This window comes from Phacochoerus africanus, chromosome 2, assembly GCF_016906955.1.
Source record: "Phacochoerus africanus isolate WHEZ1 chromosome 2, ROS_Pafr_v1, whole genome shotgun sequence".
NCBI lineage: Eukaryota > Metazoa > Chordata > Mammalia > Artiodactyla > Suidae > Phacochoerus > Phacochoerus africanus.
The window spans coordinates 7,439,856-7,466,827 of NC_062545.1; the positions used below are offsets into that span (position 1 = coordinate 7,439,856).

Consider the following 26,972-nt stretch of genomic DNA (forward strand, 5'->3'; position numbering starts at 1 on the left):
CCCCCGCCAGCCCACGTCAGCGGAGGGAGAGGGCGTGGGACAGACCTCGGAAATAATCTGATAATAAACATGAACTCCATTATCCCCACTCTGGGCCTCGAGGAGTTTGGCGATTATTCAAAACACACATGACCCGGGGATAAACATCAAACTTCAGGTAAAGAAGGCAATCAGGGCAGAATAACAAAGTTCTGGAAGTGGATACTGGGAACGGGAGCTCGACACGGGTCCACAGGCCCCATGCGCTCAGCGTGCGCCGCAGGACGGCCAAGGGGTCGATCTTCGGTTGTAAAGCTTCAGCCACGTTCTTTTTAAACCAGTTCTTTCTGGCTCTCTCTTCTGGGCTGCCCTGGCGCAGGGAACCGGGGCCCACGCGCAACCCCCTTCCACTTCCCAGCCCTCGCCTTGCACGCCTGCTTCGCCAGCACGTCACACGTGCCTCCCCCATTGTTCTTCGCCCACGGCCCGAGCTGCACGCGCCTTGGTTTCCTCATCTGCGAACTCTGACGTTTGGCCCAAACCATCTCCAAGACCCGCTGTGCTGCAGGGACCCTGGGATCACCAGCTCACAAGAGCGAAGAAGGGGCAGGATGGTGTCTGTGTCACCCAGAGAGAAAAACTCGCATCTACAGGACACCAACACACCGGGTGTGTCACCAACCGGCAGTAAGAGGTCAGGCTTGAACCTGAGAAAGAACAGACACAAAAGCACCACCACCGCCGCCGGGCCCCTGGCCTCGGCTTTTATACCACATGCCGACCTGAAGCAGGATGAAGAGCAAGCTCCCCCACCCTGGGAAGAGACTCAAAGGAACACGAAGCCGCCAGGGTCCGGGGCGCCAGGCAGCGAGCGCCCTCCTTACCAGGCTGCCCCGGGAGCAGACGAGGTGGATCCGGGTGGTGTAGGTGGTCCGCCGCCCGTCGCTGGTGGTGCAGGCGGAGCCGTTCACGTATTCCAGGACGAGGCTGCCGCTGTTCTCCACCACGGGGCCCGCCTTCGCGACCCCCAAGTTGCTGATGGAGACGGTTTCGGAAAACGAACCCTGCAAACACGGGTGTCTGTGAGGTTTCCCCGTGAAGAGAAGACCACCGCTTTCCTTCTGACACGGTGGGTGCTCATCGTCCACGCAGCTGAGCGCTATAAACTCGCCACAGATGAGCAAATGCAGAGCCACCCTTCCTGCGTGCAGGGGGAACACAGCGCTCCACATCCGCGGGCTCTGCCTCTGCTGCTGCAACCAACTTCAGCTCGAACTGCTCGGGGAAGAAATGACAGAAAGTTCCAAAAAGCGAAACTTGAATTTGCCTCCAGGGCCTGAGGCGTGGCACTGACGCTGTCTCAGGCTCTGTGAGTGGTCCACAGAGGACATAAAGCGCGGGGGTGCCAAGGGGACACTGCAGGTGACGGGCTCGAGCGGCCGTGGACTCGGTGTCCACCAGGCCCTGGAGCCTATCCTGCCCTCCATTCCAAAGGACAACTTATTTCCCATAAATTATGATCTTAAACCCTCAAAATCCTGGTAGAATCTATTCTCTTCACTTTACAAAAGGGCAAACGAGGTTCAGACATGCGGAGTGACCTATCCGAGGCCACGCGACTGACAGGCATCAGAGACGGGACTCAAACCACATCCTCTGGCCAGAAGCTTCTGACACTGCCGGCCCGTCCCTCGTGCCTCCATCATCTGGCCATCTGGGTGGCAGAGCTGAGACTAGAGCACAAGTGAATGACTGTGAAAGCGCCCCAGGACTCATCCCGGGTTATAAATAACCATCAGCGAATAGACGAACTGGCAAACACAGACTCCAGCGGGTTTGGAGGCCTTTGCTCCAACAAAGAGCACACGCGCCAATGTGCACGGGCGCCTCCATGCTTAACCACCAGAGGGCGCTCGCCAGCTTCCTTTACAAGACCTCCAGCTGCCGGCTAACAGACGCCAGGAAAAGTGCATTCCTGCCGCTCTATTTTTAAAGCGGCACACATACATCTTTATTTTAAGATGTGCCGTGTCTGAGGAGCACAAGCACACACAGCAGAGCTCCGGCGGCACCTGCATTCCATCCAATGACGGTGCACAGCTCGCACCCTGGCCAGAGCGAAGGCCTGGACCTAGTGCGTGCACAGCAATCCTGCCGTGCAGCTGTCCCCCTAATCACTCAGAAGCCCAAGCTTCTGGAAGCACTAGCTCTCTCTTCCTTACAGATGTCTGCTGTTCAAAGACACCTCCTCCGCCGGGTCCTGTGAGCAGAGGTCACCACACCCAGACTTTTTCACATTTTAAATCTGAACCAGGACTCAAATATGACCGCATCTATGGAGGGGAGGGGACTCAGATAGGATCCCACTGAGGCCCCCTCCCCCTCAGAGGGCCTCCCGTCAGCAGCCAGGCCTGCGCAGACCTGGGAGCCCAGTAATAACCAGCTCCACCACCAAGTCACACGGGGCGGGGGGCAGACCCACCTGGTGGCTCTCATACTTCATCTGGCAGGCGGACGCGTACCGATCGCAGCCCGGCACCGGGTTCAGAGGCCGACACACGTTGATGTAGTACTTCCTCCACGTGCTGTGCGGGCCCGCGCTGTCCAGGGCGTACCAGTTCCCGCCACGACCGCCCTCAGATTTTGCAAGACTGAAATGTCCAAGCGAAACGTGAGCTTTGCAAGCTAACAGCTTTCTGCCCGAGGATTCACTTCTAAGCACCCAGAGAAAGAGAAAGAAACACAGCCCGCCCCTCAACGTACAGCAGCTGGCCTGGTGGGACTCACGGCACCACGGAAGGCAGCCCACCGCCGACCTGGGACTGCCCTAGGCCCCAGCACCGCCGGGCGGCTTTTCAAATGATGCTGCTGAGAACAGGCCTGCTTTGCTGGGCAAAGACTGCTTGACCTCGCCAGGGCTCCCGGGCCATCGTTAAGAGTTCATTCTGGTCTGAAACACCCCACCTTGGTCCTGCACCCAGAACTGACCTGACCCTGGTCATCAGCTCAGTCACCTGCTCACCAGCAGGGCCCAGTCGACCTCAGCCCTAACTGTACCGGGGCCCGGCTGACCCGCCTCACCTGGAGAGGTCGTACTGCTCCAGCGTGGACGGGTCGGTCACCACGCACTCCAGCGGCTCCTCGGGGCAGGCGTAGCTGGTGTACCACCGGAAGTTGTAGGTAGAGTTATCTTCTTCCTAATGGCCGGACAAGGACAGACGTGGGAGGGATGCGAAGAGAAGGGGAATACAAGGTCAAAAGAGACGGCCGCTGTTCCAAGCAAAAACTGCAGGGACGTCCCTTTACTTTGCCTGTTCATTTTCTTAATAGGAAGATCGCCCAGCCACAGACCAAGATGGAAATCTAGCCTCCGTGAAGTGGGAAGAAGGGGTGGTTTTGATGTTTTTGCGTGTCCTGCTCCAAAACCAACAGGGGCCGTGGGCCACCATCAAGGGACGGTCCACTGTAGCCACAGCTCGGAAAATGAACACCGTGTCCCCAGGCAAGTCTACGAGGATTAATAAAATCACAGGAGAGGCTGATCCGGCCAGAAAACGGGACCAACAGGCTCTGCCTCTACATACAGGGCCCACGACGGGCTCCTGAGCAAGCCCTGGGGAGCCAGACGAGCTGACAACTCACTTCCAGGGACCATCCCAGCTCCGAGGTCACCCGCCTGGGACCCTCATGTCCCTCCAGCAAAGCCACAAGCCCCGTCGTAACCACTTTCTTCCCTGCCCCGCCTTTAGACGGAGGCGTCTCCCTCTTCGCCCCTGTGGCCGCGTAGGCGCACACGCGGCGCGGTTCCCACCTGGTACTCAGGGAGGCCCACTCCAGCATCCCGATCACAGAGGAAGGTGATGAGCGTGGCTCGCGGAGTCCGCCTCTCGTTGTTGTAGGGCGTGCCATCGTGGTAGTTCAGCTGGATCATCCCGTCGTAGTAGGAAAGCTTGGCATTACTCCGTCCCAGGTTCCAAGACTTCTTGTCACTAAACGAATAAGCGTCTCTGAGAAAAGATGCAGAGACCAGAGGCTCTGCGGTGCCGCGACGCTGTGATGCTGAAGGAAGGGCAACGGGCAGTACAGGGGGCAGGGGTGCCCGGGACCCAGGGCCTGGATGTCTGATGGCAGTGGCAGGGAGGAGGGCAGCCCCAGCCCCGACGCCGGACCCAAATCTGCTCTCAGCGCCGCTGGCACGATGCCCTGCATCTGAACTAAGGGTACACGGAGAGGAGAAACATATGCACAGAGCCGGAAGCGAGGCCCTGTGGAAATCCGGGCCTGTCCCGCGCCCTCTCTGGGCAGCTGAACCCCAACCTCTCCTCCGGGTTTGGCCCAGGCCGTGGCGGTGTTTCCGCGTCAGGAAGCAAAGACGTCAGCAGACCACACACCGACTCGTTGGCACCAGACACCCAGGAGAAACTGGAGAGCGTTACTTGCCTTTTCGACACCTGGCAGGCGCCCGAGTCCGGCTGGCAGGCGCTCGCAGACACCGCGCCGCACACATTAATATAAAACTCGTACTTCTCCGTCTCAACTTTGTAGGCACCATTTGTCTTAGTGAGAGGCGACAAGTCAAAAGAAAACCCTACGTGAGAATAAAAACCAGCCAAGGTCAGTCCGACCACAGCGAACAGAGCAGCCTCAGCTCACGGCCTCGAGGAGATGCTTCTCCCCAGGCCTGGCCGACAGCGAGAAGGTGACCTTCCAGAACTGCTGTCACTAGCGCACCCGCCCCCCGCCGCCCCCCCCCCGCCCCCCCCCCCCCGCGACGGATCTGCCACCACCGTCCCCTCTCTAGCTGGTTAACCTAAAAGCCTACTCAACCCGGGACGTCGCGGTCGAGTAACCGCCAGGGTGTTCAAAGTGGGACCACGACACAACAACCTTGCCAAGTCTAAGGTGAGCTTCTTCCCTAGAAACTCATGAGAAAAACCTTCTCGAACGTGACTTATTTTCCACATTCCTCAGGCTCTGCATTCAGCAAGCCGACCTGAACACTGCATCTAAGAAAGGTTTTGCACTATCTCAAGCAAGCCTCGAGCCCCCAGCTTTTCAGAGTTTTTGGTCAAATGATACTGATATAATTCTAAAGCAGGCTACCCCTAAAATGCTGACAGAAAAATGTTGAAAAACAAAACAAAACGGGTAAAAGCACTTGCAGGTGAGGCTGCCCCACAGGGCGCTCGAACACACACCTGCCTGGGAGTCAAAGACCGTGCAGTTGTCTCCCTCGGTCCGGGACAGCACACACGCGGCGGCTGTGTACCACTCAAACTCGTAGAAGCAACCGTCGGCTCTGGAAGTTCTCAGCACCGGAGCACTCTCTAAGTCACCTGTCAGAGGGGAAGAAAGAGCTATCACTGACCCGGTCAGGGAGATCTCCCCTTGCTGTCCATCGCGACACACAGGCCTTCCTCGAAAAGACACGGTCAATCTCAAGCGACCTGACCTGAGAGAATTACGAAGAGTAGCACAAACAAGATCCAAGGTCAGCAGAAGGAAGGAAGTAATAAAGATCAGAGAGGAAATCAGTACAATAGAAATTTTAGAACAAAGAGAAAGAAAAATCTAAAACGCAAGAGCTGGTTTGTTCGAAAGGGCAAAACTGACCTCTGGCCAGGCTCACCAAGAGGAAAAGAGAGAGAACCGAAATATATAAAATGAAAAGGGAGAAATCTTAACTGATAATGCAAAATACAAAAAAAAAAAAAGACAGAATACTATGAACAGTTATACATGCTAATGAATTTGACAACCCAGAAAAAACGGACAAGTTTCTAGAAACATAGAGCCCACCAAACCTGGATCAAGAAGAAGCATAATTTGAACAGACTGACACTAGAAATGAAATAGAATCTGTAATTAAAAACAAAACAAACAAACAAACAAAAAACCTCCCTACAAACAAAAGTCCAGGACCAGATGGCTTCAGAGGTAAATCCTACCCAACGTCCTGCTCAAACTCTTCCCAAAAACTGAAGAAGGAAAACTCCCAAACATCTTCTACGAAGCCACCATCGCCCTGGTACCCAAACCAAAGACTCGACCAGAAAAGAGGATTACAGGCCATCACCTTTGAGGAATATAAATGCAAAAATCCTCAACAAAATATTACAAACCAAATCTAACAACACGTAAAAAAGATCATACATCAGACTCAAGACGAATTCATCCCAGATCGTGAGGACAGTTGAACATACAAAATCAGTCAATGAGACTTCCCACACCCACCAAAGACAAGACAAAAACCACATGATTTCACTAGACGCAGAAAAGGCAACGCACAGCATCCAACAGCCATTCACGATAAAAACACCAAAGTGAGTACAAAGAGAATATATCTCAACAGAATAAAGCCTTTTTACGACAAACCCAAAGCTAATGTAATACTCAACAGTGTAAAGCTGAGAGCCTTCCTAAAATCTTGAACAAGGATGCCCACTCTCACCACTTGTATTCAAGATAGCAGTGGAAGTCCTAGCCACAGCGATCAGACAAGAAGAAGTAAAAGGCATCCAAACTGGAAGGGCAAAAGTAAAAGTGTCATCACGTGCAGATGACACGATACTACATATAGAAAACCTAAAGACTCTACACAAAAACTCTCAGAACTGATCAAAGAATTCAACAAGGTAGCAGAATAAAGACTGAATACAGAAGTCAGTTCCAGTTTTTTATACTAACAATGAAATATCAGAAAGGGAATCAAAAAAAAAAACCCTATTTTAAAATCGCATCCAAAAAATAATAATAAAATACTTAGAATAGAAATAAAGCCGACTGAGGAAGTGAAAGACTTGCACGCTGAGAACTATAAAACATTAATAAAGGAAACTGAAGACGATCAAAAGAAATGCAAAGATCTTCGATATTCTTAGATTGGAAGAATTAACATTGCTAAAATGGCCAAACTACCCAAAGCAATCGACATTTGTAATGCCATCCCTATCAACCTACCCATGACATTTTTCACAGAACTAAAACAAATAATCCTAAAATTTATATGGAACCCTGAAAGACTCAGTCTTGCCAAAGCGATCCTGAGGGGAAAAAAACAAAGACGGAGGCATAACCCTCCCAGACTTCGGAGCATACCACAAAGCGACAGGAATCAAAACAATGTGGTATTGGTACAAAAACAGACATACGGACAGAGGACAGAACAGAGAGCCCAGAAATAAACCCACACACCTACAGTCAATTAATCTTCAACCAGGGAGGCAAGAATATACAATGGAGGAAAAGTCTCTTTAGGGAGTTCCCACTGTGGCGCACTGGAAATGAACGCAACTAGTATCCACGAGGATGCGGGTCTGATCCCTGGCCTCACCCAGTGGGTTAAGGATCTGACGCTGCCATGAGCTGTGGTGTAGGCCAGCAGCTGCAGCTCTGATTCGACCCCTAGCCTGAGAACTTCCATATGCTGCGGGTGTGGCCCTAAAAAGAAAAAAAAGTCTCTTCAGCAAGTGGTGTTAGGAAAGCTGGACAGCCGCATGTAAATCTATGAAGTCAGAATGCACCTCTCACCGCACACAAACTGGCTTAAAGACAAATATAAGACATGGCACCATCAAACTGCGAGAAGAAAACGAGGGCAATATTCTCTGATGTAAATTGTACCCGTGTTTTCTCAGCTCTCCCAAAAGAGAAACACAAGCAAAAATGAACAAATGGGACTGACTCAAACTGACAAGTTTTTGTACAGCAAAGGAAACCACAAAAAAAATGAAACAACCTACGGACTGGGAGAAAACACTTGCGAATGGCGACGTGATCGACGAGGGCTTAATTTCCAAAATACGCAAACAGCTCATAGACCTCATTAACAACAACCAAAAAAAACCCCAATCAAAAAATGGACAGAAGATCTAGACATTTCTCCAAAGACATACAGATGGCCAAAAAACCCATGAAGAGGTGCTCGAGATCACGAATTATGAGGGAAATGCAAATCAAACCACAGTGAGGTACCACCTCACACCAGCCAGAATGGCCATCAGCAAAGTCTACAAATAACAAACACTAGAGAGGGTGTGGAGAAAAGAGATTCCCTCCTACACTATTGGTGAAAATGTAGGAATTCAACAAGGTAGCAGCCGCTATGGAAAAAGAGCACAGAAGTTCCTCAAAAAACAAAAAGTAGAGTTGCCATTAGATCCAGCAATCCCACTCCTGGGCATATACCAGACAAAACTCTAATTCAAAAAGCTACATGCACCCCTGTGTTCACTGCAGCACTATTCACAACAGCCCAGACATGGAAGTAACCTAAGCGTCTATCAACAGGTGAACGGATAAAAAGACGCTGAGTAGACAAACAAGGGGATAGTACTCAGCCATGAAAAAGAAGGAAATGATGCCACTGGCAGCAACATGGATGGACCTAGAGACTCTCACACTAAGTGCTCTCATCCTCAGAGAAAGACAAATACGAAGTGCTATCACTTACATGTGGAATCTCAAACATGAAACAAATGAACTCATCCTTAAAACACAGACAGACTCACAGACACACAGAACAGACTTGTGATTGCCAAGGGGGAGGGGGAGGGGCAAGGGGAGGGAAGGATCGGGAATTGGGGATTAGCAGATGCAAACTACTGCACGTAAAAAGAAGGTTCTACTGTAGAGCACAGGGAACTCGAGTCTGCATCCTGCGATCAACCGCGATGGAAAAGAACATGGAAGAGAACGCGGAGAACAATCATTTTGCTGTACAGAAAAAAACGGAGAGAACATTACCCATCGACTATACTCCCATGAAGTATTTCAAAGGAAAACAAGAAAAACCTTCCCTCGCTCTAAAAATATTTGTTCCCTTGGTACAAATACTATAAAAATCCACTTATCATGAGGTCCCTAGACTGGTTAAACCCAGAGGGACAGAAAGGTCAGGGGTGGTCGCCGGGGGCGGGGGCAGGAAGCGGAACAGGGGATGCGTGCTTCATGGGGTCGGGGCTCCGGCTGGGGAGGGCGACGAAGTCCCGGAGGTGGAAGGGTTGTACTTGCACTTACGACGTACAATGTAAATGCACTTAATGCCGCTGAACTTGCTGGTCAAAGCGGGTAAAATGGTGCCTTTCACCGCATGCGTCTATCACTACAATTCCTTTCAAACAGCAGATTTTATATTACAGATATTTTCATTTTAAAGGAGCATTCAAAACTTTAAAAAAAAAAATTTTTTTTTCCCTAGTCCTTGTTGACCTATTCCCACAACTGGGAATTCATCCAAAGAAAATATTCCACCAGGAGGGAGGGAGGCTGTATAACTGCCGATCGCCTGCAATGGAAACAGGCTCTTAACCCAGCTGCAGGGGAAAGGTTTAAAAATAGTAAAACCAGGCCATTATCAACAAGGAAGTCCCTCAACATAAATATAACTGTGAAACTCAAGAGTATTCACAAAACACCACGCAGGGAGGAACATAAAAATGTATGAAGAGAGATTTTGACCTTGACAAACGGGCTAAGCCTAGAAGTAAAGGTGAGCGAGAGAGGCAGTGTGTTTGGGGAGTGACATCGGGGACATGGGTTCTATCCGCCAGGCAGCCGAGGAAGAGGAAGCCGTGCAGAGAGCATAACTCATCTGGAAAATCACAGCCCCAGCCCCTCAGACAACACATGGTTTCTCCATCTCCGGGCTGCGGGGCAGGGTGGGGACCAGCACTAGGGGCTCTGGCGCCTCCTCTCCTGGCCTCGTCACCCTGGCGGAACGGAGACGCCAAGGACGCAGAGACCGCGCATCTCCCTCGTCTTCACCTGGCTTGCAGATGAGTGTTATATTGGTGTTTATTCTCTTGCCACCACCACACTCATCGCCATCCGAGTAGGAGAGCTGAATGTTTCCTTTTTCTCTTATGGGAGAAGAAATAAATTTGCCCAGGTTTTTACTTCCGGACTCATCTGGAAAAGAGGAAGGGGAAAAAAAAAAAAAAACCAACAGAAGGCACGATTAAAAATTATGACACAGATGATGAGTAAGAAAAAAATCAGGCAAGTTCCCGTGGGTGGGCCCCTTCCCCGGCTCACCCAGCCTGGTTGGGGGCGGCCACGGGGAGGACCCCAAGGTCACCTTGGGGCTTAGTGGGCAAGTGTGAGAGGGATGCACAGTGTCCTGCAAAGCAAAGGCAGGAGAGACGTAGAAAGGCAGGGCACTTCCCCCACTTTGGGGGCCTTCAGTTCCCCCGAGACATAGGTCTTTTGAAACCGAGAGGCTAGACTTTGCCCCATGACGACGGAAGCAGGAACCAACTGATCAGCAAGTCAAGCGAGTGACCGTGAATTAAGTGACTCAGCTGACCTTTCACAACAAAGTCCTGAAATCCTGTCCCAAGTCCGTCCTAACCAAGGCAGGGGCAGGCCTGGGCCTGCTTTTAAAGACCCACCACCACTTCTGGATCCTGGGACAAACTCCCCAAACCCAGCCTGGGCCCGCCTCCCCGTCTCTAAGGCTGGTAGCCAACCCCAAGCACCCTCATGGCTCGTTCCTACGGACGTTTCCAGTGATTAACACGCTACAGTGTTTGCAGGCGACGGAGATGCAAGCCGGCTGCAGCAAAGAAGGCTAAGGGGTCCAACACTCTCCCGAGAGGCCACAAAAGCCACCCGCCTGAGGCCATAATGCTAGAACAATCCCAGGCAGTAAGGTTGTTAAAAAATTGGGATCCGTTTTACACAAGCACTGACAGTGGGTTGTTCCCAGGGTTCCTCAAGATGCAAGGTGAAAAGATGAAGCACTTTCCCACGTGGCTCCTTCTGCTTCCAGCTAGCCCAAGTCTCGGGCTGCGGCCAACTGCACCACCTGAAACGCTCCAGCTTCCCAAGTCTGCCCGTCAGCTACGCCTGAGTCATTACGCTCTTCTCTTTACCGTTCTTTGTACACAGAATCCAGGGACAGAAGGCAGACATGAACCACGGGAAGATTTTTTTTTTTCTTCTTCTTAGGGCCACACCCTCGGCATATGGAGGTTCCCAGGCTAGGGGTCGGATCGGAGCTGCAGCTGCCGGCCTACACCACAGCCACAGCACCTCGGGATCCTTAACCCACTGAGAGAGGCCAGGGATTGAACCAACATCCTCATGGACCCTAGCTGGATTCTTAACCAGCTGAGCCACAGCAGGAACTCCAGATGCTCTGATTCACTCTGAACTGGCTAGGGCCAGGCCCCTGCGGGCGCTCAGGAAAACCCACCCCCACTCACCAACGGCACACACGGCCGCATCCTCGGGGCAGCCCCTGGCCTGGCCCTCCTGCAGCACCCGGCGGCAGATGTTAACGAAGAAATGCTTCTTCTCTGCTCCCCTCTGGCTGCCATCCACTGCTTCCCAATTCTGTTCCAGTTCTGTGGAGAGAAAGCTTCTTCTAGCCAAAAGCAGTGATCACTCCTCCGTGAGTCACACCATCAGCGGTGCTTACGTGGAAGGTAAGGGCCCGAAGCTCGCCAGGCCCGCAGTCCCCAAACAGCAGGCACTCACGTTTCTGGACGCGGAAGCCCGAAGACACAGAACCTCACTGAGGATCTCAGGCTTGTCTTGAAGGTGACAGAAACAAGCCAGCCCCCAACAGCCCCGGAGAAGAGGAGGCTCAACAGGGCTTTGGGGGGGCGGGGGGGCAGAGGATCAAACAGCACAATTCTCCCAAGCCCCAAAGTATGAACTCAGAAACTGAAGAGCAAAGCCAGACGCCAGCCTGGCCTTAGGACTGGCGGACACAGGCCATCAGTGACACATCCGCCTCCAGACCACAGATAAGGCACCCACGATAAGAGAAGCCCCCACCTCGCACACAAGCAGACCCGGCCCAGGGGCAAGTTCCCGGGGCCCCCGGAAGGTAAACAAGATCCGTGGGGCCCCTGAATGCCGATGGATCATGATCCAGTCGCACAGGGAACAGAAAAAGCCCACAGAAGGTGGAGGGAGCGCAGGTTGAGGGCAGACAGCAGAGTAAAGGCCAGACGGCCCCCAAGGAGCCACCCAGGCACCGCGGAGCCGTGGGGGAGGCTGCTTCTGCAGACGGGGGATGGGGGCTGAACCCCCACCCCTGGGGGGGCCCGGGTGCTTCACCCGGTGTCTGTGACCCCATAACCCGGAAGGCCCCACAGCCGACCACGCACGTCCACAAGGACAAAGAGCTGGGGCGGGGGGGGAGGAGGCCTTTTTTAAGCTGCCAGGGAAGGATTTGGGCTCCCACCTCCCGGCTGCCTTCGCCACCTGGGTACAAACGCGACACAAGGAAGCTCGGTCCCCAGGGAAGCGGAGGTGGGCGAAGTTGACTGAGTGATGAGTGCAGCCCCCATCCCCCCACAGATGCTGGGTTGGGCCTTGTGCAGAGAGATGTTTAAAACACAAAAAAATGAATAACGGGACGTGAAACCACCGCTGCAGTGACTGTGAGAAAACCGGGGGAGGACAACGTGGGGACTAACTCTCTCCAGCAGCAGAGCTGGAGGCGGCAGCACAGGCCTCCAACGGTGTCTGCGCAGAGGCGGCCTCTACCAGGGGCTCGTGTGCAAAGGGGAAGAGCGACGCCTCGCTAAGGTGACGCTCTCCAGGTGGCTGGGGCTCAGGCCACACGAGGAGGAACGTTCCTGGGGCAGCTGCTCCTCCTGCGACTTCGGGCAAGTCCTGCTCCCTGTGTTAAATAGTATCTCCACTCCACAGAGGCAACGGCCTTCTGTCTGGGCTCAACGCCAAGGCTGCTAAAAGGGTCAAATCAGAAGTGCCCAACTCGACCCGGTTCTCACCACTGGACGGCCCCCTACTCATGATTCAGTCTTCTCTGCCCACCCCCTAGCGTTCCAGGCCCACGGGGCAGACGTCGTGCTGGCCAGGCCTGCCACCGTATCCCCGCGCCTCGCCCAGGCCCAGTCACGTAACCAAGGCAGCAAGGGTACAGTGAACAAATGAAGTCTGCACCGTGAACCAGGCCTCAGGGACGAGCCCCACCCCGCGGGGACACAACCCCACGTCCCATGGGGACCCTTTTTCCTCCTTCTGGCCCCACGGAGGAATCTGAAGGTGGGCGGGGGAGAGGCAGCAAGTCAAGGGGCAAAGCGGGGGGGGGGGGGGGGGGCAGGCAGGACTGTTCCGCGGGAACGCTGCCTGCAGGAAGGCTGCTGAAAACTTTTTTTAAATTGAGCTGTAAGTGACACATAACATGGTGATCGTGGCAGATGCATAACGATTAGAGACGTGTGGATACCACGAAATGACCACCTCGGGAAGTTTCGTTAACGCTCACCACCACAGAGCGTGCCTATTGTTGTGTCCGATGAGAACTTTTAACTTCCACCCTCTTGGCTAAAAAAAAAGTTTCTAATCTCAAAGTGCACGACCCAGCACACAGAAGGCACTGGGCCGTTTTTACTGAACCACGATAAGATTAGCCCAAGGCAGCGAAGGAGACAGTGGAGACGCTGACCCCCAACTCAGACCCTCTGCCTCCTAACGCAGGGCCAGCTCCGATCACCGAAGTGCGACACGTGCAGGGCAGCAAGGTGTGATCAGCTGACAAGGAAAGCAGGTCTGGCAGCTCCAGACGTGGCTCTGGGCCAGGCAAGGCCGTGCTCACGGGCGCAGCCGGGCGGGCCTACCTGAGTGCCGGGCCAGCGCCGACAGGTCGAAGCGCTGCCTCCCGTCTGCGACGCCGCAGAGCAGAGCCTCCTTCTCCTCCACGCAGGCGTACCTCGTGTCCCATGTGAAGAAGTAGGTGCAATCCACCTCCCCGGTGAACACGGGGGCCCCCTTCCCGTTGTTACCTGTGCGGCGTGAGAGGGAAAAGCACCCTGTGACGTGACTCAAACCAGGAACGTCAGAGGAGCAGGGGCAGCTGACGGGACACCCACGCCAGCCGTGCCAGCCAGACCCAGGTCCCCGACCCCGGAGAGCAGACGGCTCAGAGATCAGAGCGGCTTTGACTGCATTTCAGACCGACATCAATTCCCCCCAGGGCAGCCCCATGCCCCTTTCATCTCGACAGGACAGGAGGCTGTTGACAACGCGCTCGAGGGGGTGGGAGCCCCCAGGCAGGGCTCCGCTGCTCTCTGGCTGCGGTCAGCCTCCCGTGAGCTCTGAAACATCCTCCCAGTCAGGGAGGGATTCCGTGGAAGGCGGGCAGAGACCGGGGCTCCAGTTCCAGGAGCGCCCCCCACTGGCTTAATGATGTGCGTGTGAGCAGGACATGGTCCAGGAACGGGTCCCTCCAATGAAAGCAGAAAGGGGAGTTCCTGCTGTGGCTCAGCAGGTTAAGAACCCGACAGCGTCTGTGAGGATGCAGCTTGATCTCTGCTGCCGTGAGCTGTGGTAGAGGTCACAGATGTGGCTCGGATCCGGAGTTGCTGTGGCTGTGGTGTTAAGCCAGCGGCTACAGCTCTGATTCAGCCCTTAGCCTGGGAACCTCCATATACTGCAGGTGCAGCCATAAAAAGAAAAGAAGGAAAGGGGAGGGAGGGAAAGGGAGGGAGGGAGGAAGAAAAAGGATACCGCCTGCGGTCCCTCCCCACTGAAGTGAGCTGAGGTCTAGAGACCTCGCCCCCCAGGGCTCCCACATTCTTGATCCTGGGACTTGAGCAGGCGTGGGTCTCTAACGCCCTCCTCAAATCCAGTCTCCCTGCCCACCACCTCCAGGGAGCCCTCAGGGTTCAGTTCCGCACCGAAAGCCAGCCCTTCAACCATCACTTCCTAGCTCCACGTAGCCTGGGATTCCACAGACCCTGCTGACTTTTCCTGAACTGGAAATACTATCCCCTGGCCTTTCCAGGCCGGTGAGCCACCGGCCCAAAAGTCCATTTTCCAGCCCTTCACGGCTTAACGATCCCCCCGGGCCTCCTACAGGACGCGCCTTCCCTGCCGTTCGGTGCCTGGAAGAGCACAGTGTTCCAACGGAGAGCACAACTCGGTTTTCCACCAAAGGCAATGATGCTTAGATCATAACCTCTATTAAAGCTTTAACGTTATAAACATCATTACGACACCAGCAACAGTGGCTAATGTGCCCGGAGCATAGTCTAGGTGGGCGCCCTGCGCAAGGTGTTAACTGCCCCTGGCGGGGGTGGGGGTGGCACTGGCTGCGCCCAAAGGCTCTGCGTTAAGGACTTCAGGTGCGTTAGCCTATTGCATCATATAGCACAGGCACCATTTTAGCCCATTTTGTAGATTTAGGGAAGCTAAACAATTTGCCTATGGTTTCCAAGGTAGAAAGCAGAGGAGCCAGAAATCAAACCCAGATGGTCCGGCCTCAGAGCCAGACTCAGAACCAGAAGGTGATGCTTCCCTGCAATACTGTAGGTTTTGTCTTTCTTTTGTCTTTGGTTTGAAGTGAGGACTCTGCCATTCTCTTCAAGGCCAGGGCACCCCCCACCCCAGGACACTGCCCCTCCACCCAAGGGGCAGTCAAGCTCGCCCCTCTTTTCAACACCCCCTCCCTCACAGCATGGTTGGTTTACAGTTCTTGCTCCCACTGGATTGGTATTTCACTCTTCAGAAAAGACCTGCGTTTCCCAAGGACCAGATGTGGGCACGGTGTTTATCCCTTTGCTGAGAGGTTTACAGAAGACTAATCCCACACTATGAAAGCTTCTGGGGTCCATCTCTTTGGTGGAGCTAGATCTGCATCTGAAACTTACTGGGGAGCTCCTGGGAGAGCCCGTTTTAAATAAAATGTAAATACCCATTGTCATGCATCTCACCTGCATTCTTACTTAATTCCCCAAAGAATCTGAGAAGAGTAAACCAAGACTCCCAACCAAACCATGTGGTTGGTCTTCAGACACCAGTGCTGCCTTCAAGGCCGCTGCTCCCCGCCCTCTCCATCAACCGCAGCCTCCCGGTCCACCCCCAGCGCACCCTTCCCACGGTCTCAGGGCATGTGGATCCCACCACCGGCTGAAGGGAAAGTGAACTCTTCCGGAGGCCCCTCACTCTCGGCCAGGGTTAGCAGGCGGGCACGCCACGCCCCGACTGCTCTGGGGCAGAAACAATGCCACCTGCTCACCAAACCGGTTCAATTTTCCCTGCAGGCGCACAGCTAAACTGCATTTCCCCGGCTCACTGCCTCCGAGGATGGGCCCTGCCTCTTAGTTCCGGCCCATTAAAAACCCTGCTGTTCCCATTCTGCAGAGTCCTCGGAGGCCTCATCTACAGCCCTGACTTTAATGTGATAATGAGCCACTTAAACTGGTGGATGGTTTTTTACGAGCCTTTCCTAACCAGTCACTCCCCCAAAAAATGGTCTATTGGCAGCATCACCAATATGGTGACATCAAAATAGATGTAAACTACTGAAACAAACAGTTTAAAGAAAAAAGTATTAGGGATGAAAAAATAAAGGGAGGCAACTTTGTGTCTTGAGATGCATGAAACCCTAGATTCGTAAAAGCATAAATAATTCCTGGGGAGCCAAGCTGAACTGTCGACCATGTTTTATCATATCCCACAGCAAATTCACACCCATTCGACATGCAAAAGGGCAGATGACAATCACCCAAACTACAAAAGCCACCAAGGAGTTTTCTCTACAAACTGATGTCATATTCAAACAAAGCAACAATGAAACAATTTTACAGCAGACACAGTATAGCACATACAGTTTGCTCAGAATCGCTGAACTGGAATCTTCAAGACTGGAATTCTTCAACTCCAGCGGGAGAGCAGGCTCCAAATCCCCCCCCCCCCCCCCCCCCCCCCCCGCCACACACACACAAAACACTTCACCTCTCTGGGTCTGGTCTCCGTGTCACATGACAACAAAACGAGCCTATGAAGATGAGTCAGGGCATCAATGTAAAGTATGCCTGTCGTCAGGTCTGATCATGGCACTGAGGCTCCGTAAAGGAACGTCCTTTTGTTTCTGGTTGCACCCACGGAATGTAGAAGTTCCCGGGCCAGGGATGGAACCACGCCACCGCAGTGACAACCCCAGATCCTTAACTGCTAGGCCACCAGGGAACCCCAGGATGTCCTTTTCTGGAGTCGGGTGGGGTGATCCATCAGTGACGGACGGAGCAGAGATACGGAACAAATTTAGCAAAACAGTCACGACTGTTTAGCCTGAGTGGTGGGCATGTGAGCGGCCACTGTAATGTTCCTTTTACTTACATGTGCGAGAACTTTTGCAATGAAAAGTGAACACAAATGCTCTCCAGGCTCAGCTGTCCGGGCTCCAGCTCCCCCCGGGGCCTCCTGGACGGATATCCGAACCTCCCCACCAAGGGTCCCTGACCACGCGCCCTTCTCAGTGTCCTTCTGTCCGCTGGATCTTCCTGGATCACTATGCTACCTTCCCAGTGGGCCCAAATGAGATCAGCGCCTTCCCAGAGATCTCGGCCAAGTCATTTATAACAAGCGCAGACAGAATGGGGCCAGAAGAGGCAAGGACAGGGTTGCCCCCCAGCAGAGCAGCCCAGCCGGCAGCGGTCGGGACCAGAAGGACAGGTCTCCAAAAGCCTCAGCCAAACCAGATCCAGGGCGCACGCAGGCGCACAGTCTCTCTTGAGCTCCCTTCACTCTGATTTCTCAGGTCCGGCTCCTCCGCAGGATGCCCGAGCCTTTCAGGACGTCACTCCCTCCCTTTCCTGGGCTCATCTTAAGCCGTGGTCCGGACACGGAGCTCTGCCCTGCTCGCTGCTACCCAGACTCACGCCTCTGCGTGAGCTCTTCCTTCTGCCCCGAAGACCAGTCCCCACGGCCACCCCCCCCCCCCCCCCCCCGCTCTGCTCACTCCTGCTGTCCTGCAGGGCCCCTCTTCTCCTAACTGGGTCATGGACACCCAGACCCCAGGCTGCTCCTGATAAAGACCCAGGTGACAGAGCTCACCCCCATCCAGCCTGCACCACCCTGCACCACCCCACACGACTGTCCTCAGGGTCCTTATCTCTCTCTGCTTCTCTAAATACCGTGGGAGGGGGGGTCCTCTTGGCATCCTTGGGCCTCGCAGGGTCTAAGCCATAAGTACTAATAAAGTGTGTGTGGAACGAATCTCTGCGCACATGAGAGGCACACGGAGGTGCAGCAGGCATTCCCACCTAAGGCTGGCACTCACGGGGGAGCGGGGGTGGGGCAGCCAGGCCCCAGAGGAGCTGTGAACAGCAACCAGGGCCAGACGCACAGGAAGGCTCCGAGGGCCTCCCGCCCGCCCGCTCCCCAGCGCCTGGGGCTGGTCCCCCGTCTCCTGACCACCTTCTCTGTCCTGGACTCCAGGCTGCAGAGCATAGCTCCGGTCACGCACAGCTGCCTCTCCCTGACCCTGCAGTGAATCACGTAGGAACCTGCCCCGTGACCAGATGGGCCAAAGCGCTGCCATAGAAACACACAAAACAAACAGAACCAAGGGCCAGCAGACCCTCGGGGGTGGGGTGGCCCGGGTCGGCTGTGCAGATGAGGGCGGGCGCAGGCGGCTCCTGGACCAGAGCTCTGTGCAGAGGCTCGGCCGGCTCTGAGGCACCTGGGGTCACAGGCTGGAGGTCAACGGAGGGGACAGCGGAGGGGACAGCTCTCTGAGGATGGGGGGAACCCGTCACCTCTCTACAGATGCAAACTGTGCGTGTCTGGGATCTTCGCGATGCAGACAGCAGCATGGCTTATTGCAATGTGGGTGCCATCTGCCATTGAGACTTCAAGGAAACTTCTCCGAGTCACTCAGAACTAAACCGTCCTTTTAAACTTGCCCCGTGACTGCTTGTGATCCCCAAATGCAGCCTCTACAGCAGGGCCATTTGCAAAAAGGGTCATCCAGAAACGCATGTCCTAAGAGACGCTGAGCGACAACCCCCTGGAGGTCGGTGAGCAAGCCCCGCCCGCTGGCCCTGGGCGGGCTCTGGTAGGAGTGAGAATTCAGGGCAGAAAGGCCAGCAAGCCCAGGCTGGGCCCACTCCCAAAACAAACAGAAGGGAGGGAAACAGGAGGGAGACGGAAACAGGATGCGTGTGCGTCGGCGGCGAGGGGCGCTCCCGCCCGCCCGCTCCGGCAGAGGAACCAAGGCTGGGGCCTGGAGGTGGCCACGTCTGGAGGGGGACGCTTGCTCCCCACCCCCCACCCACCCAGCACTCGGCTTCCAAGGACGCAGCCTGTCAAGGCCGAGCCGCAGTGAAGCCCGGGGCACACTCACCTGCAGTTTTATTGCACTCAAAGTTTATGACACTCATCCGCTGGAAGCCCGAGCTGCATTCATCGCCTCCAAAATAAATCAAGGTGAGGTCTCCATCCGAGTACCTAGATGTTTGTAACAAACACACACACACGTTTGGTGGAACCAAGAAAGAAACTCGAGTTTTTACACCTTTCTACGGGAGGCCTTTTGCAAACCATCAAGTCAGCACTGACATAAACCAGCAGCACGCTCTTCGCCAGCCAGGAAAGAAGCGGCTACAGGAGAGGAGCTCCGAACGGACGGCCTGGTCGTCCTCTGCCTTCAAAGCAGTAACAGGCTGCAGGAACGCACTGAGGAGTTTGCTCTGAGCATCAGGACCCTACGGCTCTCGTGCTGGGATTGTGTACAAAAGAAGCAACGCCCAAGACGACGCAGCTCTTCCGGCAACTGCTAGACCTGAGGGATCCTGGGTAACACTTATTTTCACGCAACTGCATTTTCAAGCTAAATACCAAGTTCAGGGGCAGGAGAACCGTGAGAAACGCGTTTTCCCAGCTGTTTTAACACTTTCTATGTGGCGCCAGTGGTGTTTCAGGTGCTCCACATGCCAGAGAAAAATCAAAACCCCTCAGAAATGTACCCTGTAAAATGCAAAGGCCCCACCGACGCATCAGATCACTTCCCTACAGTCTGGATCCTCGCCAACTAGAGACGACACGGGGGCCGGTAGGAGCCGAAGCCCTCTTGCTGTCAAGCCAGGAACGGCATCCACCTAGTTAGCGCCACACGGCACGTGGCCGAGCCCAGCAGGAAGGCCCGCTGGCCTAACCGACCTCCCGCGCCGTCAGACGGAGGCAGCAGCCGGGAGGCGAGGCGGTGGCTTAGCTTTCACGAGAACGCACACGATGCACTTCAAGGTTCCCCGAGGGCCGTACCCACCGGAGGGTCTGATTCTGGAGTCTTCCGGCCACTTTGGCTTGAGTGGAAACTGCCTTTTTCACCTGGCACACGGCGGTGTCTTTCTCATTACAGAGAGGTGTCTCGGCTCCTCCGCAGACGCTCAACGAGAAGACATACTCCCCTCCTTCGCAGGTGTAAGGGGCGTCTGAGGCGAAGGGAAGGAGCACACACGAGAAGGGGCTCTGTCACCAGCCCAGGCGGGGGCGAGTTTGCAGGAGCATCCTCCAGTCAAACCCGAACCCCTCGGCCAGCGGCTCGGGGTCCCCCGCCCGCTTCCCAGCCCCGGGGTGCCCCCTCACCTCCGACCCGGCTGAGCGGCTGCAGGTCGATGGTGATGTCGTGCTGCTCGCTGCTCAGAGAGCAGTTCCTGCTCTCCAGATAGTCCCTGGGGCAGGCGTACTCGGTGACCCACTCGACCTCGTAGCGGCAGTTGGACTTGGCCGTGAGCTTGGGAAGGGTGCCCTGTTGGGAACAGTTTGAAAGGAGGAAACGTCATCTTCCCCTGCAGTTCCAAGGCAGACTCTCTGAGCTTCTGAAAAACTCAAAGGAATGTGGCTGGGTCGCAGGTCTGTCTCCTCTTGCGTTGGACCTGCCGTCGTCCTTAGCAGACGCCAATCATTTGACTTCGCGGGGATGACAGTGACTCCGTTTATTTGCACCTCTCCTGCTCACCTTCAGAGTCACAGGCCAGCCTCGGCCTGCGAGCCTGCCCTGAACGCAACGTCACCTGACCTCCACGCCCGTGGCCGGCAGTGGGGACTCGTGAAGGGGCCTGGGGAAGGCTCTCTCTTTCCAATCGGAGGTGCTCCCTGGGCCTGTGCCACAAGGAGCCCCACCCAACGCGGGCACGGCCGCGCCTGGGGAGACGGTCCCTTACCCCTTTCCTAAGAATTGCCTAGGATTCCTGGGCTCTCTTCACCTGGACTCCAACCGGTCCCTGCCCCTGGGTGAAGCCAGGGTGTCAGCACCACAAACCCGGACTCTGGGAAGGATACAACGCTGTCACCGTGCACTGGGCGCACTGTCACCTCCTGCCCCCCCCTCGGAAGAAGCGTCTCACTGGTCTCAGCAGCAGGAGCAGCTGTGCTGTTTCCAGGCCCCTCACTCGGCAAATGTTTACTGAGCACCTGCTCATGCCGGGCACAGGCCAAAGTGCCAGGGTGACGACAAACAACTCGCTCGACTAGCTAAGCTGAGGAAGTGCAAGTCCAGCCCCGAGGAGGACTCAAAATCGATGCTTTAACCACTTGGCGCAGGGCCGTGGGACACACATACACAGCGAGGTGGGCCAAACACTGAGTGAGACAAGCCAGACCCCAAAAGCCACACTGCGTATGGCCCCACGTATGTGGGTGTCAGCACAGGCAGATCCAAAGACAGAAAGTAGGTCTGTGGCTGGAGGGCGGGGCAGCAGGGGAGCGACAGCAACCGGGCCACCCTAACACCAACCGTGGCAACGGCTGTGTGCCAATATGCTAATGACCATCAAAATGTGCTTAAAACAGGTGATAGTACGGAAATTCAATAACGCTTTTTTATTTTAAAGCTCTCTTTGCCAAGATGAATTTTACTAAAGTTCCAGCTCCTGAAAGCATTCGATGAGCCACCGGAAATGCTTCAATAAACCTTCAAGTATGAAGGAATCTAAGCACATGACACCCAAGCTCGGCCCAGGGAACAGCCTCCTCTCCGAACACCCCAAAGAGCCTCGCATCCCACGGAGGAGGGAGGGCAACGACCCCCTCCCTTCACCGCCAGAGCCCCAGGTGGTTCTCAAGTAGGAAAGGGAAACGGGAAAGCCACTGCCAGCTCAGGCCATCAGGCTCCAGAGATTTCGAGGCAGGTCTTTAGGATGCAAAGTACAAATGAAGAAATGAAAAGTAGAAATAACTATTCCTCCATATCACACTGAGAACCAACGTCAATGACTGGCCACTTGGGGCTTCACTAAGCTGACGCCGTGCGGCCCTGGAATTCTGGGGACATAAAATGGCAAAGCTGGCCTGGACTGCTCGTCTGTCTCCACACAGCCCCACCACACACATCCACCCGCCAACACACACCACAGGCCAGTTGCCTGCCAGAAACCAGAGCAAATCCCACGTCTGTTTGGGGGGAGGGGAGGACATTCTTCGGTAAAAGAATTCAGCGCCTCCTACTCGGTTCCATCAGGAGAAGGCAGACACAAATGGCAGGAAAGCCCTCCCCTTCCTCCCGGGCAGGGCTGGGGGGGGGTCTCCCTTCCATCAGCACCGCATCTGCTCAGACACTCGAGCAGCACTGGCCCCCCGGACACGGCTGGGCTCTGCCGGAGGACGCAGCAGCCTCGGGCCCGGCCTCTGAGGAGTGTACGGCTGCACTAGACCTGAGTGAACAGCAGGACAGAGCCATCGCTCGGCCTGCGTGTGCCTGTGCCAGAGGGTGAGAGGAACGGCCGCACGTGGACAGGAGGAACCTTCCCTGGCCGTGGTCCTCCCACGTGGGCGCCCATCCCCACCGCAGTTGCGGGCCCCACACTCTCTGCCAGGTCTGCACCCCACCTGGACCACTCACGTCTCACTGTGCCTCTGTGAAGCCACTGGCCCGCTGCACCTTTGCCTCATCCGAAGCAGCAAGAGCCGTGGCATCACAGGTTCAGGATCACACGCACGCTTTTTCCAAGGTTCCTTCAAACCAGCATCGCAACAGACACTTGTTCAATCTGCCCACTGACCCCTTAGAATCACTGCCCGGGACACTTGAACAAACCACCACCCTGTTAGCAGAGGTGGAGACCCGCAGGGTGGCTGAGAAAAGGCCACCCAGCTGTGCGCCTGCATCTGGCCTCGCTCGCTGGGCCCAGCCCACCCTGGGAAGCAGGCCTTCCGTCCGCCTGCACCCATACCCCCTGCCCAGACCCCAGACGTGCTCCCTGCTGCCCTGTGACGCCAGAGGCACCCTGCTCACCTCTCTGCGCTCCGACGGGCAGACAAACGTGATGGTCACGGCCGGGCTGTGACCGTCACAGAAGTCTGGGGGAGCTGGCTCTTCGTTCACGTAACTCAGGACGAGCCTGGAGGAAGGCACGTTGAGAAAAAGAGTGTTAAGAGAAGGCCAAGTTATACTCCAGTTCACCCGGGGCTCTGGGGATTCAGCAGGCTCATCTGGGGGAGAGGATAACAGAAAGAAGAATGAAACGTAAAAGAAGCCACAGGACAGAATAACATATTTATTTCCATTTTTTAAAAAAAATTTCTAAGTAAAATTCGGGGAATGCTCTTTTCTTAAAAAAAGAAGAAGTGAAACAACCAACGCAGAAGCTAAGAAAAGCTGTTTGGGTTCAACAAACAAAATTATACACGAACTAACAAAAGAAAACAAACACAGCCGGGCCGGCAAACGCACTTCAGCCCACAAGGCTGCACGACCACTTCCTCCCCAAGCAACAAGGTCTAAGTTCAAGCCAAAGAGCTTTTTTTTTTTTTTTTTTTGCTTCTTTTAAAACCTGAAGATGGCACAGCGCTGGCAACCCGGCCGGGAAGAGCCTGGGGCCGCTGGAGCAGGTGCTGGTCTCACTGTGGGTTGTGGCCACGGTTCCCAGGGCACGGGCCACAGAACCGCTGAGGACAGGTGACCTTCCTTCACTCGGAAGACAAGCTCAGGCCTCACCGAGGCCGCTCCAGCTCTCCCGGGACGGAGATCAGCCGTTCATCCCTTAAGACGATGTGAGAGGCTCACGGCACCCCCACGAAACCCACACGCGGGCACCCTAGCCCCTGGCACCGGGGCACAGGGCTGTCCTCGGAAACAGTGCCCAAGCTACAGTGAGGCCAAGGAGTGGGCCCTAATCAGATAGGACCCCTGTCCCTATAAGCAGAGGCCATCAGGTTCCCAGAGGAAAGACCGAGAAGGCAGCCGAGTGCAAGCCGAGCGGGAAGGTCACAGGAGACCCCACCCTGCTGACAACTTCGCCTCCTGGAAGAAGAGGAATGTCACACGTTCCAGCTGGTGAAGCCACAGTCTGCAGTACTTTGCTATGGCAGCTCCGGCAAATGAATACAGACACACACATGGACCTCTCCAGAACACTTCTAAATCTGGGTTCTGCTCCAGCATGTTCTGGGGAAAGACATGCAGTCTAACTGCATGCGCCGACACACCCCTAGTCTCAATCTAGAGCAGGTGCGACGAGACATCGACCAAAGTCCTGGGGAACGGGGAGAAAAGCAAAATCCTTGACCCAAGTTCAGGACGGGGTCACGAGTGACACGCTGGAGAAAAACCTCTCTCTGCTGAGTCAGCTACAAACACAGGAGAGGAGCGTGTGTACACAGCACAGATTAGCAGGAGACACGAGCCACCACCCCACCGAGAGCTAGGGGGCCACCAGAAGCAAACCCCGTACCCAGAAAAGCGCTGGCCAAGCGGCCCTCCGGCCCCTGGCCCAGAAGCACGGTGTTCTGTCTTGTTTTCTGTTTTCGGGCCACACCCTTGGCACAGGGAAGTTCTCAGGTTAGGAGTCGAATCGGAGCTGCAGCTGCCAACCTACACCACGGCCACAGCATTGTGGGATCTGAGCCGCAACTGCCACCTACACCACAGCTCACGGCACTACCAGATCCTGAACCCACTGAGCGAGGCCAGGGAACAAACCTGCGTCCTCATGGATCCTGGTCAGGTTCATAACCTACTGAGCCACGACGGGAGGGCCCAGGACAGTGTTTTTAAGGAACAGCTGACTATGGACGCGAAACCAGCGTCGTGGGTGCTGAAGAGGGAACAGATCAGAACACACCTTGAGGCAGGTGTTATCTCCTGAAGTAGACACACATGTGGACATGAGCTGGACCAGGACATACGGTTTCCTGCTCTGAGACAAGCCAGCCTATGTGACCCACGTTATTTCATGAGATCGATACACATATAGATATGAGCTGGTTCATGATATACGGTTTCCTGCCCTAAGAGACAAGTGATTAATTAGAAAGTCAACAAGCCAGCCTATGTGACTCAAGTAATGACAAATAACTTTATAGGCACACAGGAAATAAATTTTACAAAGGTTATCTCAAGCCCTGCTGAAAAGGGCCTATTTCTACAACTCCCTGAAAGGCCAGCTTCTCACGGAAGCTCAGAAACACTCAGAGCAGACCCACCTGTCGTTGCTCAGGAGCTGCAGCCCCTCCCTGGGCCGGCCGACGTCGAAGGCCCAGTCCCCTCTCACCAGGCAGGCCGCGGTGCCCAAGGGACAGGCACGCAACTGTGGAGCCCTATCCCGGAGCGCGTCTGTAAAACGGCACGAGGGACGTGGAATCAGAGCACGCGCAGGCGCAGTGACGGCACCGAACCTTGGTCCAGGTCCCTTTAGCAAAAGTATTTCTCAAGTCTTTCTCAAGTCTCTGTAGATAAACATAAGCTGGGAGAAGTTTGGAAACCAAAAAGACTAGGGCTGACTCGGTTCCCGAGGCCCTGGGCAAGCCAAGGACCGCCCAGAGAGCGGCAAGTGGGAGCAGCTCTCCGGCCAGAGGGCTGCCACGAAGCGAGGGTGAAGCAACCTGGCAGGTGCCCGCTCTGCTCTGCACGTGGGACAGAGGTGGTGCCGACACATGGGGACTCAGACACTACTGGTGGCTAAGGGAGACCCCTCTCCTCCTGGAGCTGCAGGAGCAGAGCAGGACCCCCTCCAGAAAATGCAGGCACTGCAGGAACGGGAGGAGTGAGCAGGGGAGCAGATTCACGGCAAGATCCCACAGACGGTTCTGGGTTCACACTTACATCCACCACGTACTGTCTCTGTACCTCTGGTCAAACTACAGATGGAGCCAACGGCTGGGGTGCTGCCTCCCGGGTTTGGGGGGTGGGGGGAGGAAAGACAAGAACAAACTGGACGGGCCCGGAGGGGCAGCCGGACTTCACAGGCCCCAGCAGCAGCGGCGGCCACGGGGACTCCAGCCGTGCTTCTCCTCACGCTGCGTCGGGTTCCCTGACAGCTTCTACGTGACGGGGCTTAACAGCCCCCTTCACAGGACAGCAGGGACCTCCTGGTGCTCAGGGCCACAGTCCAGCCTACCCAAGTGCCCTCCACGGGACAGGCACGAGTCGGCCTCAGCTGGCAGGGGCCTCGCTAAGGCCTGACCCCTCTCAGAGGGAGGGGTACCGTGCCTTCTCTGCCCCCACTCTGCCCCCGCCGCTCCTGGCGCCCCCAGACCCCAAATCAGCCCGTTCTCCACTCGTCTTGCAGGCAGGTTTACTTGAGAATCTGGCCCTCAGAACACAGTGGGAGGGAGGGACCCGTGGTCTGGAAAGACTTGCAATGGAATCAGACCTTCCTGGGGGCGATAAGGTGGGGGGCGTGCAGGGGGGTGACCACAGAAAATATCTTCGGGGCCCAATCAGTGGTGTGGGGATCCAAAAAGGAGCCCAAAGGACAGGCAACGGCACCGAGGCCTCCAAGGAAACCTTCTCTACCGCCTCCCCAAGCCCGCGGGTTCAGACCTATGTCTCTGCAAACGTTGATGAACAGAGAAGCATCCGGGTCCGAGTCGTCCACCAAGTAGGCGCCGCCGACCTTGATCAGTGGGTTCAAGTCGTGCTTCTTGAGCTCTCTGTCAAACACGTAGCACGGCACCTAGGAGACAGCGCGAGGGTCTTCAAATACGGCTTCCCGGGGCTGGTGACTCAGCAAAGCCCCTGACCCTGTCACACGACACAGGCCCCAACGCCTTAGGGTCTCCAGCCGGGAGTTCCCCGACGACAGCAGAGCCAAGGCCAACAAGGCTCCAGCTGCTCCCCCAGCATCTTCCGAAGCCACCTCCTTGCACCCGCATCACACCATCCCCCCCCCCCCGCACCGTTTCAACGGCAGGCTGTCCCCCGCCACCTCACCCGTGTCCTCCCTTGCCTGACCCCCCACACCCAGGCCACCATCCTGCAGCTCTGCCACCCCAGCCAACGTCCTCGGCCT

The 26,972-nt window shown here is 55.4% G+C and overlaps 1 protein-coding gene across 1 annotated transcript in view; it reads right to left on the bottom strand.

Moving 5' to 3' along the window:
• IGF2R (insulin like growth factor 2 receptor) overlaps positions 1-26,972 on the bottom strand; it is a 104,966-nt gene that overhangs the window by 42,778 nt on the left and 35,216 nt on the right. Inside the window, exons 5-19 of the mRNA XM_047769801.1 lie at positions 26,504-26,636; positions 25,165-25,294; positions 22,976-23,081; positions 20,329-20,491; positions 20,009-20,174; positions 19,088-19,191; positions 13,578-13,742; positions 11,187-11,327; positions 9,745-9,888; positions 5,178-5,315; positions 4,420-4,567; positions 3,791-3,968; positions 3,061-3,176; positions 2,462-2,630; positions 864-1,043 (exon numbers count right to left, since the gene is read on the bottom strand). Coding sequence (XP_047625757.1) covers positions 864-1,043; positions 2,462-2,630; positions 3,061-3,176; positions 3,791-3,968; positions 4,420-4,567; positions 5,178-5,315; positions 9,745-9,888; positions 11,187-11,327; positions 13,578-13,742; positions 19,088-19,191; positions 20,009-20,174; positions 20,329-20,491; positions 22,976-23,081; positions 25,165-25,294; positions 26,504-26,636 — 2,181 coding nt within the window. The remainder of the gene's footprint in view (positions 1-863; positions 1,044-2,461; positions 2,631-3,060; positions 3,177-3,790; positions 3,969-4,419; positions 4,568-5,177; positions 5,316-9,744; positions 9,889-11,186; positions 11,328-13,577; positions 13,743-19,087; positions 19,192-20,008; positions 20,175-20,328; positions 20,492-22,975; positions 23,082-25,164; positions 25,295-26,503; positions 26,637-26,972) is intronic.